General features: G+C 31.8%; 1 protein-coding gene across 1 annotated transcript in view; it reads left to right on the top strand.

The window, feature by feature from the left end:
- LOC111706282 (sorting nexin lst-4) overlaps window positions 1-15509 on the top strand; it is a 51546-nt gene that overhangs the window by 9463 nt on the left and 26574 nt on the right. The window contains exons 9-20 of the mRNA XM_023479117.1: window positions 1789-1861; window positions 2191-2333; window positions 2855-2983; window positions 3533-3647; window positions 7770-7864; window positions 10247-10325; window positions 11949-12009; window positions 12290-12359; window positions 13338-13424; window positions 13796-13829; window positions 14495-14567; window positions 15186-15270. Coding sequence (XP_023334885.1) covers window positions 1789-1861; window positions 2191-2333; window positions 2855-2983; window positions 3533-3647; window positions 7770-7864; window positions 10247-10325; window positions 11949-12009; window positions 12290-12359; window positions 13338-13424; window positions 13796-13829; window positions 14495-14567; window positions 15186-15270 — 1044 coding nt within the window. The remainder of the gene's footprint in view (window positions 1-1788; window positions 1862-2190; window positions 2334-2854; window positions 2984-3532; window positions 3648-7769; window positions 7865-10246; window positions 10326-11948; window positions 12010-12289; window positions 12360-13337; window positions 13425-13795; window positions 13830-14494; window positions 14568-15185; window positions 15271-15509) is intronic.

The raw sequence follows: 15509 nt of genomic DNA, 5'->3' as shown, positions 1-15509 counted from the left end.
GTAATCAATTTGCTATAGATGTCTCTCGTTGCACATTACCTCAGAGGTACAAAAATTAGTTGTCTGCTACAAGCAATTTAGGAAGGAGGTTTCTACCTGCCAGCGTATCTATATATATCTTATCTTTGGATAAAATCTTAATTTCAATCTGTTGTGTATCTACAAGCTATTATATATAAAGCCGCAACTTCTGTTTGGATGTATGATCATAACTCATGGACCCCTTGACTAATTTGTCTCAAATTTTTATCTTGGGTTAAATTTTTAAATTAAGTCGACTTTTACAGGGAAAACTCCAGGGAAAGCTGGTTTCCCAAGATAGTCTATAATTTTTCTAAACCTAACTCAAAACTTCACAAGCAAATTGTCTGTTATTTAAAAATCCGACATATTTTTTTACTTTCTTTTTCTTTATTGCCTTTTATTTCATTGGTAACTGTTGTGTTGTAACTACAGTTGAAATCAGTTTCACACGTTGTGTTAAAATATTTGTTAGAAGATGTAAAATGAAGTAAAATATGATAATGGATTTAGATATTGATAAAATGTAATACTTTTATTGAAATATTTTCAATATTCTTGATTTCTCAAGAATTCAATTATTGCCGGCATGAGCAAAATTCAAGAATCAATTTTATGAAGTCAGCATTCATGGTATTCGCTTTACTGCTAAATAAAGAGGGGAAGGAAGCAAATAAACTTAAACACGGCTGAACCGATCCTGCCCAAATTTTGTTGGGGACTTTACAGTTCACATGATCACAGGGAAGGTTTATTATTGCTCAGAGTTTTAAACATTTGTCTCCAAAATCTTAGATTTTCGTAAAAATTTGAAAATCCACTGACAAAATGTAAATCAGCGAATTTTTGTTGTCAGTGTTTTATGAACATAGATTTAACATTTTGCATTATACAATATACATGCTTATTTTTTATAGGTTGAAGTACGGTTTGAATTGAAGGAAATTATAAATAGAATTTTTTTCTTCAAATTATTTTCCGTTAAGGGAATTTAAAGAATTTAATTCTCTCTTTGATCGAGCTTATTCTGCATATTGGGAACACGATGAAAAGTTTTACATCAGGTAAACCTAAGATTAGGTGCTGTGGACTAACTTTCTATCTATCTTAACCAACCTGACTTGGAATCTTAAAATCATGCAAGGTTGCTAAAAATGTTAGAATGGGCTGAGGGACCATGCTCCTTCTTCAGTTTCTTGTGAGCGCATGTCGCAAAATCTGTTTTTTTTGTTGTGCATGCCACCTAATCTTTTTTTCTTTGGTAGTGCATGCCACCTAATCTTTTTTTCTTTGGTAGTGCATGCCACCTAATCAGTTTACTTTGGTAGTGCATGCCACCTAATCAGTTTACTTTGGTAGTGCATCCACCTAATCAGTTTACTTTGGTAGTGCATCCCACCTAATCTGTTTACTTTGGTAGTGCATGCCACCTAATCTGTTTACTTTGGTAGTGCATGCCACCTAATCAGTTTACTTTGGTAGTGCATGCCACCTAATCAGTTTACTTTGGTAGTGCATCCCACCTAATCTGTTTACTTTGGTAGTGCATGCCACCTAATCAGTTTCTTTGTACTGCATTCCGCGTTATCAGTCTCTTTGTAGTGCATGCCGCGTTATCAGTTTCCTTAAGTGGATGCCGCGCAATTAGCTCAAACTCACGCATACCGCGTAATCAGTTACTTACAACAACATGTTGCGTATTCAGTTTCTGACATCAGTTTCTCATATAATATAATATTAGAGAAATTATTTTGTGTGGTTGAGCAGGGTGGAGGCGGACATCTAGGTATTCCTGGAACATCGCATAATGCTGGGAGTACAGGAGATCTTAGTTCCGTAGGTAAGAACACGCCCCCTCATGCCCCCTTTTCCTTGGTCAAGACCCCCCCTGTTTTTTTTGGTCTCGGAGAGTTAAGAATATTATCTTTTTTGTTGCAAGAAACCTTTAATGTGAGTTAATGAGGATCCTGTGGGGGGGGGGGTCAAAAAAATATATACCCATGTACTGTTATAAAAATATTAAGATTGTACTGAAAACTAAGAATTTTAAAGAAAAATATCCATATTGGAAAATCACTTATGATATGGCGGTGTGTGTGCTCAAAACGGGGGGGGGGGGGCCTTTTAGATATTTTTCCTGATATTCCTGGTTAATACCTCCATGTTTAGGACGACAAGACGGGAAAAAGATGTCAACCACCGGAAAGACGAGTTTCAACAGATTTTCTATGTTTGTTAAAACCGGAAGTGAGAATTATATCCTCGGGAAGATGAATATTCCTGTTCCAGACAATGAATATATTATGATACTGGTAGGAACATTCGTTTAATCGTCTCATTCATCCATCCTTCAATCTCTTGATTTATTCAACAATGCATAGTGCATTCATTATATTCTTTCATCTATCCTTTCATCTCTTGATTAATCCATTGAACATTTATTCCATTAATCATCCTTCAATGCATCCATTCTTTCTTTCTTCTCCTGATTTAATCATTTTTCTGTCATCCTTTTATTCATCCTTTCATCTCTTGATATATGTGTTATTTATTACTCCTTTTATTCATTCTTTAATTCGTCCTTTCATTCATTCCTCCTTCTCTTAATTTATTCATTATTCTTTCATCCTTTCATTCATCCTTTTATCTCTTGATTTATTCATTATTCTTTCATCCTTTCATCTCTTAATTTGTCTGTTATTCATTCATCCTTTCATCTCTTGATCTATGCATTATTAATTCTTCGTTTCATTCAACCTTTCCATCTATCTAAATATGTATCTATCTATTTAAATATCTATCAATCTATCTATCTATCTATCTATCTATCTAGGAGGTAGGGGAGAAGAGGTATAGATGGTTGGCCCCTACTAACCCCTACTCCTGTATAGTAGCGTCCCCTAAGAAGGATTCAAAGTTTAAGGGACTGAAAAGTTTTATTGCATACCAGCTCACACCTAGCGTAAGTATAAATTAACGATTTTTTACAAATCTGCATTTATAGGAGGATTTTGACTGACAACCTTTCTTCCGTTTTTAATGATAGTTTTCAGTTTTTCCTTAAAAAATACAAATAGGTTTGCTTTGAAACCAAAGTGATAATAAGCCTAGAAAATAAGGTTTAAAGAAGATAATGAACTAATATTAACCCTGCTTTTGTTGGTTAAAGTAAACAATAAAATTAATTGGGACCATAAAGATTTTTTATAAGTCATCCCTTCCTTATCGCTCTATCTGTTGAATAAGAAATTTAATGATATGACAATGACTAAAATATTCTGCTTCTAAACCCCTCCCCTTATGGATAATTTTAGAAAATATTATTAACCTCTGACAAAATTAAACTAATGAATGTGGTAACTTCCCAAATGTCCAATTTACCAAGCGGCAACTTCCCAAAAGTTAGGTTTAGGCCATGCATCGGGGGGCCAAGCAGCGCTGTGGCTAGGACGAACTTGGGAAATTGATAAATTGAGAATCGAACTTGATAAACAAGATAATTTTGTTTTAGTTCAATAATATCCAAGTATCGAGGAGGTATAAACACTTTGACTGGTTACATGAACGTCTCTCCACCAAATATTTTTATATTCCAATTCCTCCTCTTCCAGACAAGCAAATTCAAGGTAGGCCAGGGGTTTCAGCAGTGTATTGGATCCGCCATATTTTTGTTTAGGATCTATTTCATTTAGATGCCCTGAAAGAAATGAGAATTGATGGTTTTTTAACAGTTTTTGCCCCTAAGATCCTGTGGATCAGGATCCAGGAAGCCTTTATTTTGCGGATCCTAAGCACTGATCTTAGCTCTTTAGATTATTAAAAATATGCAGATCCACAGGGTCGTTAAAAACATCGATTGTTGAAAATACGGGATCGTTAGAATATTAGATTGTTGGAAAATGTACAGTAACATAGAAAGGAAAATCGTGTATTAATTCTAGGAGGAAAAATCTACTTTTATTGTCATGTTTCTTGTCCCTCCCTCCCCCCCTCCTCTCGGAGAAGATATTATAATTATGTTTATATTGTTTGTTTATTAGAGTACTAGAATATCAATCACTCAATACAAATTGTTTATTATTACAAATTAATTCTATTTATTTGCAATACACTGACACATGATCAAGGAACAATAAAGATTAAAAGAAATAAAATATGTTTATTGAAACACTTAATTCAAAGTAGTGCTCAGGGTTCATTTCATTTTGAAGAGAAATAAATGGAACCGGATCCAAATCCAATTCCGGGTTTATAAAAAAAAATTTTATTAGTTTTTTTCTTTTTTTCGTTAATTGTAAACTTTATGAAACATACAGAAACTTTTTCATTCTCACTCTTTTTTTTCAACAGTTCAAATGGGGGCGTTTTCAGATTTTTCGTTGATATTTTGTCTATTGGATCCGGATCCGTGGATTTGCATATTTTTGCGGATCAAGTTATGACATTAAACAATCCAATGATCATGAGACACAGCAACTGTGTAGTGTTAACAGACCCATTTAACTTAGTAAAATGGGTTAAAAGTAAAACACAAATATTGCAATTTTATCGTCTTCATATTCCAGTTTCTTATTCTCACTGTACCATATGTGTCAATGTCACTCTTAAAGTTATATTTCTGTTTTAAAATTGAATTAAATTGTTTTGAATATTAATAAATATAAACGCATTGATAAAATTAATTTTCTTTTATTACAGGTGGTAAGTAAAAAAATATTTTAAGTTTTACCCATATACTTTTCTTATGCATACTTTGCAATCAAGACGATACAATATTGAAAAATTTTAAGAAAAATAGAAAGTACCTATTTTGGAATTGCTAATATATTATATTCAATAAGTTATTGCTAATAATGAAGTGAAATGTTGAGATTACAAGAATTTATTTAAAAATATGATTTCTAATTTCGTGGAGAAATTTGTTAGTTTAAACTTTGTTCATATCTTAAAGGGACTGTATGCAAGTTTCAAGTGACCCTCCATACAAAGATGGCAATGTCAGATTCACAATGGTATCATTAAAAGCGTTGTCTGGTTAAGTATGACATAGACATCAATGTAATTATTTAAATTATGGTTTCTCAACAAAACTGACTTGCGCATTTCTACTACAGGAAAAAGCAAAGGAATTATCATAATTAAACACATTCAACCCTAGAATAACGAAAACATCTTGCAGATTATTGAACAGATAAAAGTTTCAAGGGTACCGTCGGAAAATCAGGGATTGCCGTTTTTGCATTGAGAGTCATTAAAAATTTCGTGAACAGTCCTCTTAATCGAAATTCAAAACCTTAAAAAATTTTGTCGTCTTTGTTGTCATAAAATGTTTATAGATTTTAGAACTAGTATTTTTTCCTTCTCTTTTCTACATTTTTGTCCTTAAAAAGTATTGTCTAGTTCTTTTTAACGATTGTTTTGTAAAATAGTTTTTATTCCTAACATTTGCATATCTTTCACTGTGTCAAATTTAAATCCTGACAGGAGATATATGCAAAAAATAAATAGCAAAAACTATGCAAAAACGATGCAAAAACTATGCAAAAACGATGCAAAAACTATGCAAAAACTATGCAAAAACTTTGCAAAAACAATGCAAAAACTATGCAAAAACTATGCAAAAACTATGCAAAAACTATGCGAAAACTATGCGAAAACTATGCAAAAACTATGCAAAAACGATGCAAAAACTATGCAAAAACGATGCAATAACTATGCAAAAAATATGCAAAAACGATGCAAAAACTATGCAAAAACGATGCAAAAACGAATGTGTTGGAAATATTGTTTTTTATTTTTTTAGAATTTTCCAATTTACATAATACAGTTTTGAACTTGTGAAAGTTTTTTAAAACTTTTATAAACGACTTGCAACACTACAACTAATTGTGCAGTTTTTTTTTAGTTATAAAGCACAACTTTGACTATCAGACCAAAAATACTATTTTTTATTTTAGATAAATTTTTTTTATTGCTCTACACTTTCTTTCAAAACATAATAAAAAATACAAATGATTTTTATACAGCATCGGTTTTAACAATCTACAGCTCGTTGCGTTACCATTATTATCAGAACGGTGAGACCAAAAAAGCTATGTAATTTGAATCTGAAAGTCGTCTTATAATGTTTTATGGATCACTTAATAATAATATAGTTCATGTAGTTACATTTCTACTTTTCAATCTTAACCCTTGATTATGACCAAGGAGTTATTTATTTATATCAACTTTATTTATAAATTAAAGTGACCAGCTAGACATGATAGTTGAGCTAGCTGAGAATCCAGTACTGTAGAGACTTTAGCACTCATTAGGGACCTATAACACGTAGTGTATAATTGTTCAGAAAGAGCACAAATTCCAACCTATAAATCGTCCATTTTTGAAGGATCAATTTGATAATCTCTTTTTAAAATTAAAAATTTTATTGAAAAGGCGACATTCGAAGAATTTGAAAAATTTTACGGACAATAAATAATAAGAAATCTAATAGAATGATGATATTGAAATAATTGAGCCTATTATTGATTTATGGAAAATAAAATCATCGAGAAATATGTTCCTAATTATTTAATAAGTTTACTGTAGAATTTTTGTTGCATTTTCGTTGTCGTTATAAAATAATTTTTGAAACCCCGATTTTCAAAATCATCCTTGAAAATGGAAGAATGTCATCCTCATGTCTAGCCAGTCTCTCCCTATAAATCTTTATTGTAAAACGGCAGCCAATTGGACTTTATATAAAGATGGCTGTAATCGAATTTCAGTGTTTTCTATCTTGAATTGAACAAATCTAGGCCATTTTATTGCACATCTTAGCTTTTAGTATCTGCAGCATCATAGACTTTTAAATTGCATTTATGCTTGATCCTGTTTTATTCTTAATATATATATTCTTTAAATATGTATTATAAGTATGCTCAAAACTCGGCACTTGTTGGAGATATCAAGAAGATCAAAATTGTCGTGAAAGCCTATGAAGTGAAATTGAAAAAAGAAGGCCTTAAAATTGAGATTCACAGATTATATCTTTTATTAATGAACATGCTGAATCTAAATCTAAATATTTAAATCATTGCCACTCGTAAAGCCTCAATCCATTAAGGTTTGAAATGGTAATGTGAAGATAGGATGTCCTTAAAGTCTTATCTGAGCTGAAAACTTAGAATTGGATACCCTTAATCATGTTCGCTTATTCTGAATATCCATACTAAGTTTTCAGCTTTGATTTGATTTAATTTATCTTACATAGAAGGTAGATGGCAGCTCTAAAAATTAAGTCACTTAAAAACCCTGATTCATTACAGGTTTAGTCTATTTTAGCGTTACACTCTTATTAATATGTGCTGATTAATTTTTAAAATTTCGTTCCCTCTTTTTTCTTGCAAAAACAAATTTCACTATGATGTACTATTCGACCCTTATAACTGTGGAATAGACTCAAGTTTTGATTTTAAATCTTCCATTGAATTTGAAACACATCAATTGTGCAGTGTGCTCAGACCCATTTAACTTACTAAGTTAATTTTTAAGTTACTGGGTAAAATAATAACTTTATAAAAACGACAAATACACATATGACGTCTTAAATGTCGTCTTATCATTCCACTGTTATATGGGGTTTGTTAAAATTTCTTAGCATCAAGTTTTTTTTTAAAAATAATTTAGTCTTGTTTGGTAAGGCTAGACAGACCTTTGATTCTTTTGATGAATTTTTTGATTGATTAATTGATGGATTGATTTTGCAGGAAGGTATGAGGAGGAATTTATTGAACACAGGCTGAACCAACTTCAGAGCTTTGTAGATAGAATCTGTAGACACCCTGTACTCTCACAATCCGAGGTTAGATACTAGACACCCTGTATTCTCACAATCAAAGGTTAAATACTAGACACCCTGTACTCTCACAATCCGAGGTTAGATATTAGACGTCCCTGTACTCTCACAATCAGAGGTTAGATATTAGACGTCCCTGTACTCTCACAATCAGAGGTTAGATACTAGACACCCTGTACTCTTACAATCAGAGGTTAGATACTAGACACCCTGAACTCTCACTATCAGAGGTTAAATACTAGACACCCTGTACTCTCACAATCAGAGGTTAGATACTAGACACCCTGTACTTTTACAATCAGAGGTTAGATACTAGACACCCTGTACTCTCACTATCAGAGATGAGATACTAGACACCCTGTACTCTCACTATCAGAGATTAAATACTAGACACCCTGTACTCTTACAATCAGAGGATAGATACTAGACACACTGTACTCTTGCAATCAGAGGATAGATACTAGACACCCTGTACTCTCACAATCAGAGGTTAAATACTAGACACCCTGTACTCTTACAATCAGAGGATAGATACTAGACACCCTGTACTCTTACAATCAGAGGATAGATACTAGACACCCTGTACTCTCACAATCAGAGGAAAGCTAATAAACACCCTGTACTCTAATAATTGGAGGATAATGGCATTGATAGGATTGATGGGATTGATGGTATATATTGGTTTGATGGGATTGATGGTATATATTGGATTGATGGTTCGATGAGATTTATGGGATTAATGGGATGACATTGATGATCTTATTCTTGATCTCTTATCTTGATTAGAATAACATGTAGTAATAATATTTCTTGATCAAGAACAATCTTTTACATTATTGAGCCTAAAACTTTTTGTATTTATGACTGTAAAGATTGACGCCATGTTTCCGCCTCCTGTTCTCCAACCGCCACTGCCGCTACTCTTCGCCATTTTTGTGCTCCATAAAGGCACATTGCGCAACGTTTGAATCTAATCATTATTTTTCTAAACCAGGGGAGCTCGCGTGAAAACAGCCTGAGCTATCTTATAGCTCCCCGGTCACAAAATATATATATTTAATTGTATAGTCATTTTTATTAATATGAATATTGTTATCTTGTGGCCCAATAAATGATTTGATTTGATTTGATTTGAAATTTATTTAATTAATGGATTCATTGGATTGCATTTATGGATTAATGGGATTGATGAAATTTCTGTGATTAATGAGATTGATCTAATACTTTGTTTATGGATTGGATAGATGGATAGATTGGAATGGCAAGAATGATGGTATTGTTTGAATTGATGAATTGATGAACAGGAGGATTAAAAGAATGTTCTATGTGTAATGTATATGTCCAGGTTTGTATATTTTTTAGAATAAAAAAATGATTTTTTATGATTGGGGGGGGGGGAATTCAAAATTGGACATCAAAAGGCAACTTTTTTTCACTATTTTCTTGTTGCTTTTTCCCAAATAATTCATCGATTTCGCGCTAAAATAATTAATTTTCCTCAATTCAGCGAAGAAAACCCCCAAAAAAATCGTTCGCAATCATATTTTAATCCTAGGGGAAAAAATGATTTTCTTAAGGGAGGGGAAGAAAAATGATTTTTTTAGAAAATATACACCCCTGTATCTGTCTGCTGTATTATGCCAGTTATTTAATCATTACTGGCAACTATTAAGAAAAAGCTCCGAATGTAATTAAGTAGAAGATGTAAACACAATTAATTTTTTGGCCAAAAGAGATACAATTAATCACTGTTCTCTCTTTCGAATTAGGAATTAGTAGATAAGAATGTCGGATTCGCTACGGTACCTTTATAACCTTGCTCTGATCAAGGTCAACGGAAATGTCCGGCCTTGTTCTTTTCTTGTTGAAAATTGATTATTTTCAATTGCGGTTTCTGTTCTAAAAAACGAATTTTAGCATATTTTAAGATAAAAAAAAAAATATTTTCTTCATTGTTTTTCAGAAAAAGGTTTAACTTTTCGACCTGACCCTCTTTAAATGTAGAGTCACATGGAATCACAAACTAACTAATCTAACTTTATGACACTAGGTTTTTAGGGTGCGAGGCGCCAATCTTCAATTTCAATTGTGAACATTTTCTCTTTCTATTCATTATAAGACAAAAACGAAAACAAATTTTCGCAGATTTATAAAAAAGAATTTCGTGGATTTTCAAAATTTTCAAAAACCATATTTTGTTAGAGGCACATTTTTGAAAATTCGATCATCCATAACCCTTCCCTGGGGTCCTGTGAGGTCCCACAAAAAATTGTGCCCGATCGGTTCAGCAGTTTTGACGTTTATTGGATACAAACAGACAAGCAAAAAAATTATCATGATAAGTACAAGTATTAAAAAATCTTAAATGAATAGATCATTTTTTGTTAGGTTTGGATGCATTTCTTGACCTGTACAGACGAGAAAAGATGGAAATCAGGGAAACGAAAAGCAGAAAAAGATCCTTTAGGTGAAATATGATTTAATTGTTTTTATATATAAAACTAACCATGAAAATAATATTTCTTACAATAAGATTTTTATATCTACAGAATTGCCTTACCCAGTTTGTGAAATCCAATTTTCGATACTAGGTTTATAACGATTCCCTGTTTTAAGCTCTTAGAAGATGATAAGATGTTGAGTAGAATAGTGAAGGACTGGACAGACACCATTAATTTCTGATTTCTGGCAAATATCCTGCTTCTTGGTCATCAATATCAGTTCTTGGGATTATTTTAGTCGGATCCGGGATCTGCTGCTCTAAAAAAAGGATTCATGTCAACAATTTTACATGGAAAATTCTGAATATTTTACAAAACTAAATTTTAATCATCAAATATTCTTATATTTGACAGTGTGTTTCCGAACCTCCCAGAGGAAGGGTGTCAGCAGAGCTTTCTAAGTCTGTTGAGAGAAAGGGCGCTATGTTCGTTGTACTAGATATAGTAGTCTAGATATCAAGGTCACTTCTCTCCACAACTGAGAAGAAACTTGACTAATCCCAGACAAAAAAAAGGACTAAAGATGAAAGAAGGAATACAGAAACTCAAAAAATCAGGGATACAGTACATGCTGATACTGGTTTAAGGGGAAACAGAGCCTTCAATAGACTTTAAATCAAATACCACAAATTGGTTTTTTACCCTTCTCACGATGGAAACTGGATTACTCATGGCAGACCTCTTACTACGATAGGCGAAAGATGCAATTTCCGTGTTTTAAAGCGATGGGACAGCATGCTCAGTGGGTTAATGTTCTTTAAAAATCTGTCCACGTGGGAATACACGTTAAAAGTGGGAACTATGGTATTTCTCAAACCTGTTAACCTTGCACCCCCATCCTCATCCTCCTCCTCCAAACCTCCTTATCTCTCTACTACCTGCTCCACAACTTGATGTCACAAGAACTATGTGGAAAGGCCTCAAAATATAGAAACAAGAAACAAGAAGAGAAAAGAAAATTGAACAGGAAAAATTGGAAGGGGCTCTACATTATATATTTATTCCATTAGCAAATTGAGAGNCTGATAGAAAATACATTAGAAATATGTGTTTGTTTGGAGCTGAAACAAAAACTTGAATTCAGTTGCTTACACCTCTAATGTGCGTACTGTAGAAATATGAAAGGAGGCACCTTAACTTCGTTCTAAAGTTTGCAGCATGGCAAAACTGTAAGGATGCTTTAAAAAAAAAAATTCGAAATTAGCCGAAATATGATTTAAAGATGTCCGAACCAGAAGAAAATGAAGAACAAGAAATTTAGAAAAGTCAAAATATTTACATCTGCTATCATATAACTATTTAAAGAAGATTGTTAAAAAAAAAAAAAAATTAAAAATAAAAATGTAAAAAAGTTCATTTTTTGAATAAAATTTTAAAAATCTCGTTGTTTGTTTTTCAAATTAATGATTTATTTGAAGATTTTTTCAACAGATTAAATATTTTTTTTCGATCTGTTTCAATATTTTTTTTTCCAGTTTGATATTGATAATATAGAAAAGATTAAAAATAAAATTCGATTATTTATTAAATTTTTTTTGATAAGTGTATTTGGAATGAGATTTTTTTTTTAATGATTAAAATTCTTTCAGTTGGAGGAGGTAGTTTTCTGACCTTGAAACCTCCAGAGAAAAGTTTGGATGCCGAGTTTGTGTAAGTACTTAGTATCCTGTAATATTTAACTATTTTGCCTTTTTTTTTTGATCTTTTTAACCAAAAAAAAAATTCTCCCTGAGATGTTTATAATTTTTCAAAATTTTGCCAGAAAAATATCAAATTATATTTGCCCCGGATATTTAACTCCAACATGGCCTTTAATTAAACATATTCAGTTTAAGACACTGCACTGATTAATGTTATAAATATCTTAATTTTGCATTAGTTCCTGGAAATTGGGAAATAAATATCAACTAATTATTCCCTTAACATGTAGTGATAATGAAACACAGACGTTCTCTCAGTTTTCTCTTCATTTTGATTCTGCAGTCAAAAATCTAGCAAAGGTAAAATTTATAAGAAAACCAAATTTTAGAAATATTATTATTATTATTTTTAAACATGCAAATATGAAATAATACCTTGGGAACCCAGTTTTGCATGAAGAAAACAAATTTTCAATAAAAGTCATACCACTCAACTTTAAACCAGACTAAGAACATTTCCATGGTTCTACCAAGTTCCTCAATCAAAATTTGAGGCAAATTGGCCAACTTGTTTATGAATTATGACCAATGATCAATGATCATACGAACAAAAGCACAAAATATTTGGTAAAATATTTGAACTTTAAAATCAAACAATAAAAAAATTAAGAAAGGCTTTGTGGGAGCCAGTGATCAGACTTAATGATACGGAAGCGGCTGATCAAATTATTTGATTCCGAAGCCGCTGATTAAACTCATTGATTAACTGCTTTATTAGGAGCTGATAAACTGACTAATTTACCTGAGTACTAGCATAATAATGTCAGTGACACATTTTCTCTGGAAATAAATATGTACAATAATAGCTGATATATATAAAACCCCCAAGCCTAGGAGTATTTATATCTGAAACATGAAAGATGTATAGTACACAACAAAATATAAAAGTAATCAAAACAAGAACATTGTTGATTAATTGATTAGGTAGCAGCTATTCAAACTAACTGATTATTTGATCAGGTAGCAGCTATTCAAACTAACTGATTATTTGATCAGGTAGCAGCTATTCAAACTAATTGATTAATTGATCAGGTAGCAGCTATTCAAACTAACTGATTAATTGATCAGGTAGCAGCTATTCAAAATAATTGATTAATTGATCAGGTAGCAGCTATTCAAACTAACTGATTAATTGATCAGGTAGCAGCTATTCAAACTAACTGATTAATTGATCAGGTAGCAGCTATTCAAACTAATTGATTAATTGATTAGGTAGCAGCAACTAATTGATTAATTGATCAGGTAGCAGCTATTCAAATTAATTGATTAATTGATCAGGTAGCAGCTGATCAAACAACAAAGTTCCAAAATGATTATAAGCGTGAGTTTACTGTTATAGGCAGATCATTCATCCAGCTTGGGCAGGTCAGTTGTAAATATGTTTCAGGGGTGTAAATGTATTTTCTTGAAAAAATAATCCCCTCAAAGTTACGATTAATGTTATTCTTAAAATTTTCGAAATTTACCATCAGCTTAAAACTGAAGTTTTAAAGTGAAATTTCTCTGTGTTCATTGTGAATAATAATTAAATCATTTCTACGTGATTTTTTACAAAACAAATTATTCTTGTTTTTAATTGAGTGTTAAGACTCAACCGTCTGGATTTTACTGAAAAAAAGCTTTTTTAATAGATCCTTAAAGTTTTTTGTCATGTTTATGCGTCATTTAGCCCATTAAAAAAAGTTAATAATCCCCCAACGGCATCTTGTTAATTCTAAGAATAATATTTTGTTCAGGCTATGGAACAGGACGGAGGCAACTACAGTCCAGGTTCATTATTTTTTCTTTAAAGAAGAAGCATGGATATCACAATTCAGAATCTCTGATTCAAATCACCATGAATCTTAAACTTTGAATCAATTATTCAATATTTAAACCGGTCTTAGGTAGTTCAGCGAGCTAACTCAAATTCAGTTTTTAGTCCTCGATCTACTAAAATCTGATTTTTTTGGGATTCCAGCCCCAGCTAAAATGCAGTCCTGGGTCAATAATAAATAAATTCAACAAAGTTTAATATTTCTTCTAATATTTCATTTGAAGAAATATTATACATTTGATAATCATTTTTGTGACAGTTTAGTTATAAGGAATTAATATGATTAATATATTAATATGATTTTAGAGAAAAATTGGTTTTCGGTAAACCAGCTGCAAGCCGTAAGAGCCAGAAGCTGCTCGGGATTTGTCAAGCTATTTTTTTTTAATCAATTCAATTTAAGTTTAATCAAAATAAAAATGATCAACATGATACCGTTTTTTTTTCTCTTTAAATAGAAACGTTAATTTGGAGGATTTTCTAAATCTTGTTTTTAAACTTGTGAAGTGAAAATGAATGATACTTAAATTTATTTTTATTCATTACTTTGCTACATTGTATTCAGAGAGTATTTTTTCCATAAAATAAATATTTTTCTAATGATATTTATTTTAACTAGGTTTAAATAGTGCAGTTCTTCATACAGGAGAAACCTACGAGGAACTGGGGAAACTATACGAGGAACAGCCAAGGTACCAATTCAGGCATTTATTCATTAATTCATACATTCATAGTTTTATTCATCCTTTATTGGGATTCATTTCTTTATCCTTCATGTTTAATGTTTATTCATATTTCAACTCTTATTTATTAATATCAACGCTTATATTCATTTTTGTATCTATTCACATAATAATTCATCCTTTTTTACTTTGTATCCTGAGCCCGCGATTTAAAAAATTCGGGAAAATACGGCTCGGGTATAAGCTGTTGTTGAGCCTTATTTACGACTTGAGCTTTCTGATTCAAATTGCATCTTATTTTTCATAGAGTTGAGTTCAAAAAAACGGTTTAATTTGGCGGATTTTCATGCACGGTAGGAATTGACGCATTCCGGGTTTTTATAAGAACAAGACTCAACATTGAGCCTTATTCTCCAATAAAACCTACCAAGGTCGATTTTATTTTCATTGAACCTAACTCCTTAAGTCGAGTCTAAGATCTTTCAGCTGTCAATCACGTGACGCAAGCTGTCGTCAGAGTTAAGTCCAAGATTGGGTCTAAAAGCTAAGTTTAATGAATTACGACCCGAGCCGAAGTTTTTAAATCGCGGGCTCTGGTTGCTACATACTCTCATGGTTTAAATCTAGGTTGGACTGGGAGCACCTAGCAGATATGATGCATGATTACAAAGGTCTTTTAACAGGGTTTCCACAGATTCTTCATGTTCACTCTGTAAGTTAAGAATAAATTTTTCTATTTTGTTATTGTTAGTTTTTTTTTATTTGGGTCGGTCTAACTAACTATCTATCAATCTTAGCACCTGTCTATCGATTCTATCTATCTATCTATCTATATATCTATCTATATATATATATAACTAACTAAGTATCTATGCATTTTTATCTTCATATGTATCTATGTGTATCTATGTATCTGTGTGTATCTATGTATCAATCTTTGCGCCAAACTAT

Source organism: Eurytemora carolleeae, unplaced genomic scaffold (genome assembly GCF_000591075.1).
Source record: "Eurytemora carolleeae unplaced genomic scaffold, Eaff_2.0 scaffold465, whole genome shotgun sequence".
In the NCBI taxonomy this organism is placed as follows: Eukaryota; Metazoa; Arthropoda; class Copepoda; order Calanoida; family Temoridae; genus Eurytemora; species Eurytemora carolleeae.
The sequence above is the reverse complement of the archived record's forward strand: the minus strand, read 5'-3'. Positions and strand labels throughout refer to the sequence as shown.